The sequence below is a fragment of the Odontesthes bonariensis genome, chromosome 24, assembly GCF_027942865.1.
Source record: "Odontesthes bonariensis isolate fOdoBon6 chromosome 24, fOdoBon6.hap1, whole genome shotgun sequence".
In the NCBI taxonomy this organism is placed as follows: Eukaryota; Metazoa; Chordata; class Actinopteri; order Atheriniformes; family Atherinopsidae; genus Odontesthes; species Odontesthes bonariensis.
The window spans coordinates 7,468,861-7,474,860 of NC_134529.1; the positions used below are offsets into that span (position 1 = coordinate 7,468,861).

At 41.0% G+C, this 6,000-nt stretch overlaps 1 protein-coding gene across 1 annotated transcript in view; it reads right to left on the bottom strand.

The window, feature by feature from the left end:
• map3k5 (mitogen-activated protein kinase kinase kinase 5) overlaps positions 1 to 4,887 on the bottom strand; it is a 66,043-nt gene extending 61,156 nt beyond the window's left edge. The window contains exon 1 of the mRNA XM_075458644.1: positions 3,905 to 4,887. Coding sequence (XP_075314759.1) covers positions 3,905 to 4,319 — 415 coding nt within the window. The 5' untranslated portion in view covers positions 4,320 to 4,887. The remainder of the gene's footprint in view (positions 1 to 3,904) is intronic.
• Positions 4,888 to 6,000: the final 1,113 nt, after the last annotated feature.

Sequence of the window (6,000 nt, forward strand, 5' to 3'; positions counted from 1 at the left end):
CATCTTAAATTAGTCGCTGCCTTATCCATTAATCTCGTCAACCTTTGTCCTGCCCTGCAGCAGTTAACTTGGCAGTTATTCTGCCAAAAGATCCCACAACGTCCTTCAAACTCAACATTTAAAAGAATAAACAAGCTTAGAAAAATTCTGTGTAAAGCACACAATTCAACAGCTTTCAACATCTAATATGGAGCGTGCAACCGTGAGATATCTCCACATCCAGCCGGTGTAGAGATTGGGCAAAGACCGGACCATACTGTGACAATGTGATGCATTCATACTTTCTCTGTTCCTGCTTTTTATGCAGGGAGCCTTTCCCAGCTACCATGAGAGAAGACGTCAGACCAACCATTCAGGCTCACGCTCATACAGTACCAGCAGTTTTATAACATGCAAACTTTCCCACAAAGAAGCCACAGAACGAAGGTTCGACCAAGAAAGTTTTTGCAGTGAAAACCACTGCACCACTTTGTTGCCACATGCCACTTTGTTGTCGTTACTGAATGAATCCGGTGCCTTCACAGGGGAATAAAACTATACTTCTAACTATATTGAGAACTGATTGATGTTATAACTGACGTTATTTAACAAGCATAAATTCCAAATGCTCAGAAGCTCAAAGTCCTCAAATACATGTATTGGATAAATCTTTCTGAATTCCAAGTTCATATTTTGGACTGTTTGCCAGTGAATGAGGGCTGAGGTTAACGTGATAAGATATGATGAGTTATTATTGTTGGCAACGTTATTCACCTCCATTTTCTCTTATCGTTCCCTGTGTATTCCTTCAGAATTGATATGCCTGAAAGCTTAAACATAAAGCTCAGCCATCTTTCAAACAAATTTCTTTGTCCATGGCATCATGTGAGGAGGCCATTTTGAGCTAGTTGGGAACAGCCTCTGCCCTCAGCTCATTGCTTAGTTTTTTTTTTTGTGTTCTCATTTTCATCTCTGGTACACACCATATCCCTATCTCTGGTATAGGAATAGGATAAAGAAGCGAACAGCGTATTTCCTGGGAAAATACCACTCCCCTCCCTGGTGTATTGTGAGAACATACAACAGTACTTCTGAGAAAGAGGAGTTGACTAAATACAGGGAACTTGATGTGTTTGTACAACTAATAATTCAAGAAGCAACAAGCCTGTTTTGTCAAAGAGATTCAACAATGTTCTGGTTTTTCTGAATGCACTTAGCAGGAAGGCTGTCCTTTTAAAACTCTCAACTCATAAAAGCATTTCATTTTGCTCAGATGGTGCTTTGTACTCGCTTTTTAGAGAAAGAAGTAAAAATAATAAAACCCTGTAGCATACGCAGAAGGCCTGAACAAATACATTAGAGCACTGTTTGAATGAAGCTGCCTTCTTTGTAAGGACACTAAACAAGGCAATGTTATGGTTATTAAGAACAATGAGTGCTACATCCTAGCAAACATTGATTTGGTTTGTATTTGCAGGGGAAACTAAGCAAAGGCATTAAGGTTTAAATTGAGTTTCCTTTACTCGATAAAGAAAAATTCAACTTAAATCTTTAAGTATTTTATATACAAGAGTGAGTTCCCCTCAACTATGTTACTTTTTGTACAGGATTCATCAGTTGTAACTAATGGATTTAAAAGTGTTTAACTAATAATTTTGCTGATAAGTCATAGATCAGGTATAAGATATTGATATGACCAAAATTCTGGTTGCCAGGTTGTGGCCCATATCTGGCATCCCCATGCATCCCAACTTTGTCTCCTCAACCCTTATGATTATTTAGATGACTCAGTGTACAGAGGATTAGCTGATCACCGAGCACAGGTGTAATTTACACTGGGGACATGTCCCCACCACTTATTGAAGTGGTGAGAAAATGTCTTCAATTTCAAAAAGAAAACCGATAAAAAATCTTCTAAAAAATAGCTTGCACCCAGAAGTGTTATCAAACAAATGGCAACACTTTCAGACAGAGCTGCTCCAGAAACTGCACATGCACAATGCAACGTAGTTGTAAGACAAACATGTTCATTGTGTAAAAAGAAAAGTAGAAAATGTGTTATTAATAGTCACACTTGACCCATTAACTCAATTTCTCTCATGTTCATAAAAGTATGTTATGGTTTTATTTCAGTTGGTTTGACTTTGTCATATTCAGGATAAGGATGTTGGATATCATCAATGGAAAGACTGACTTGCATTGGTCCTCTGCACAGCAGCGGTGACACTGGTAGTGTTTGGCTGACACGGTGTTGCAGCTGCAGAATGTATGTTGCTTGTGCAATGCTGCTGTTCAATCATTCTTTACAACTACAGATGGACTGAATGTAAAGATTTCTAAACTCTGTAACCCCAGAATGGAGTTACAAACTCTCAGCTGAGTTAAAGTTGTGCTTATCTTTAATTACTGTAATTACAAGTTTTACCCACAAAAAAATGACAGGTGCATGACAGTTTACACACCATACAATGCTGTCTGAAGTACAGTCACACACATTCCAGACATAACTTCAACACCAGTGGCTTTAAATTCAACCAAATTTAGCCTAACTGACCTGCAATATGGAAAATAAACAGGACTTCTGATAAATTATTGTTCTTATCAGATTTAGTTGTCACTACAGCCTTTTGTCACTATTGTATCATCACAATTATTAGAGATCATTGTGATCATGGCTGCTTAACACTATTTTTCACTTGTAAAGAGCTGCATGAAAACTGAGTCTTCCACCATCTGAGAGACTTGACCGTCTTACAGACTCTCCACGCTTTTAATGACACCATCTTTTTGTAGCCAAATACTCCATGACACATCTGTCACATGTAAGTTATTGTAAATAGAAATTTCTTTTTTATTCCTGTATTTACTGCCAATAAAAAACTTAATGAGGGTTTTGAGTTTTACTTCTCTAAATACAATCTTTATAATTTTAAGGGAAGAGTGGACTGACAGTGACCCCACCAAAAATTGATGAAACCTGGTCGTATTCTTCACTATCTAATGTTATTATTCAAAGGCTAAATATGTTTTAAAAGCAGCCAAAATCATCTGTGCTATGTAGCTTTATCTCTGTATAGTCTGCTGAAAAAATCCTGAAACTGAGAAATGCAAACACTTGCTGCTGTGCCAGGCTTTTTAACCGGACATTGAAGCAGTTTTTTTATTCAGTTTGCTAAAAATCCCTGAAAGATTTGCTATCTGAAGTTTTTTTTTTCATGACTCACTATGCAGCAGTGGTTATTTCTACCTATATATAGATAAGAAATGGAAAGCACCCTTTTTTCACAGGATTCGTGTTTGTTCTGCTGTACAATAGATTCCAGTGGAAAGTCCAGCCTCATGGCTCTAACTATGACACTGCCGCACAACAGAGCAGCACAATGGAAGGGGGAAATTAGGTGTTAAGGGAAAATGTAACCCCCACATCTGCGGAGCAAAAGTTAAACAACCTCAAATGATGCTTCTCTGCTCAGTGAGTTTGAGCGTTGCTCTGCCCAGAGTGGAAGAATCTATGACATGCAGGTTTCAGCCTCAGGAACTGACATGTAGAGCTGTGTGCTTGGATCGAGGCGCTCTGAGCAACCTGGTCTGCTGGAAATCAGTTTCAGTGGTGCAGCAAATGTGACTTATGACCCATGGAAGTAGCTACTGTAGGCGGAGAGGCAAGCATTCCTGTGTCATCACTTTGAAGTAATCACACTGCAGGGGTCACTGACTTTCAGCAAAGGTCCACAAATCATTATAATGGGGAGCAAAGATAAATCATATCAAATCTATTTAGAAGATTGTTCTAAAAGTTTCAGAATTTCAAATATAGGAAGCTCAGATGAGTAACAACTTTGATCAAACCCTGAATTTCTACTGTCATAAGCTGCTCTCAGGGTTCTGGATGTGAACGCATTTCAGTTTTCTCTACTTGACTCACCTGCGTTGTAAAAGCGGTCCAGGACTGTGGTCTCCCCAAAGTCCAGTTTACCAAAGTTCACCGTGTCCAGTTTGCTGCCCGCCGAGTCGCAGGCGTCCTTCAGACACTGCAGGGCCATGCTTTCAGCATTATTCTGCGGGCTCGCTTCTCCGTTCACCACATAGGCCACCGTCACCGGCCTGCTTTTACCAGGCTTGCCGGTAGACAGCAAGCCGCCGTCCATCGGGCAACCCCCGGAGGTGTGGTTGAGGTCGCTGCCTCCAACCAGGGGGTCCTGCCAGAAAGTTCCGGCTGCAGGAATTCCAGCACCACCGCCGCTGCTGCTGCTGGAATTTTCCCCACTGACGGTTTCTCTGCCGGGACAAGTACCAAAGCAAGGTACCGGTAAGGATATCCCGTCCTGGTCTTGACTCATCTTGTTTCAAGTTTGACTTTCTCTCTTAAAGTGTTGAATGCGATGAGCGGCTTCTCCAGTAGTCCTCCATGGAGAGCCAGCGTTACGCACGGCGGCTACTCTAGAAGCGTCTGCACGGACGCGACCTGCAGCCCTGCCCCGTCTCCACACAGGTAAACAGTCTGTTACAGGCAGAGGAGCAGCTCCACATCATGCTGCATGTTAGTTGTTGATTGCACCCTTAAAAAAAATCCCGATCACGCTGATTGCTGCATTAGACTGGCCAAAGTCACGACAATGTTGCGATGGCAAAACACGGGAGGAAAAGCCAAGAAATCCGCGCATTCCGCCCCAGCACGCCAATTCCACCCACTGTACTTCTCAAAGTTGAGCAACAACGCTGGTGCAGAAACGTCCACAGGAGTCACAAATGTGACACTGAAGCGCAGTTAAAGCGCACTTAGAGCTTCGCAACGGCTTGTCATTTCTGAAGAAAGAAGGCACGTCGCTCAGGCGGCGAGTCGGCTGTAATGTGCAGGCACACCCTGCCCCTAACGCACTGTTATCTCCCAGTCCAGACTCACGCTCGGGGCGGGGAGACAACAGTAGGAGTTTGGTGTAGCTGGGCGGAGACACGACGACCATATGTGGAGTTGTGTACTACAGGACAGGAGGAGAAAAAACAAAAGTCCATTTTCTAGTGACGTCACCTCGTCACCTCCAGCAGTAGGCTACATCTGAATAAATCGAAATTAGAAACGATAATTTCCTCTTTATCAGCAGATGTAATATAATAACTTCGTCAGAAATGACAGGATGGAAAATTCAGTGCATAAAAAACATCTTTAGCCTACTAATAATTCATCTGCATAATTATAACGTTTTATTTCGTGGCTGACGGCTAAAAGTATTTCATAATGTGGAAAGTGATTAGATTGCTTCATCCATTCATCTTGTATGGCCCAAATGGATCAGTCTAAGCAGTAAAATTGTGTTTATGAAACATATTAGAAATAGTTCTATCTGATATCCAACCTGCAAAACCAACACGTTTAGTAATTCACTTAAACAAATATTAGACTTCACTTTATTTGTATTTATGTAATAACTGCACATAAAAGTAATTTGCATTGTTTGTGTCTTGTTATGACCAGGTAGCTTCGTTGTTTCCAGTCGTAGGAGGACCTCTTGTGGTCATAATATAATATTACATGAAAACTTCGATCCTAACCCTTTAATGTCCGCACTAAGAAAAATGCACAAGAAAAACGATATTTGTTTCAGTTTTATTTCGGCAAAGGTCTGATTTAATCTTCGTTTTTAGTGCTTAAATGTCACTTACTTTATGGTAAAATAATCCAAATGTAATGGCACAAGATATACTCACTTTGAGCATACTAAAACCGATTTGCAGTGATGGCTCAGGCAGGCTTTCTTCCACAAAGATCACTAAAGAGTCACTAAAAAGTGTGCGGTAGAGCAGGGCATTAAAGGGTTCAGGAAGAGAGAGTGGAGTCCTTTCTCAAGAGTGGAGAATTTACAAAATCTGTGGACAAACCAGAAATACAATTTATTTGCCAACTTCAAGCATTGAATGATTACTTAAAGGACTTTCAGGGCACAGGCTTAAGGGCCCATAGAGTCTGGAGCCCAATGAGAAAGGGCATGTTTCTGTATAAAGTGGCATTTCTTGTTTGTACCT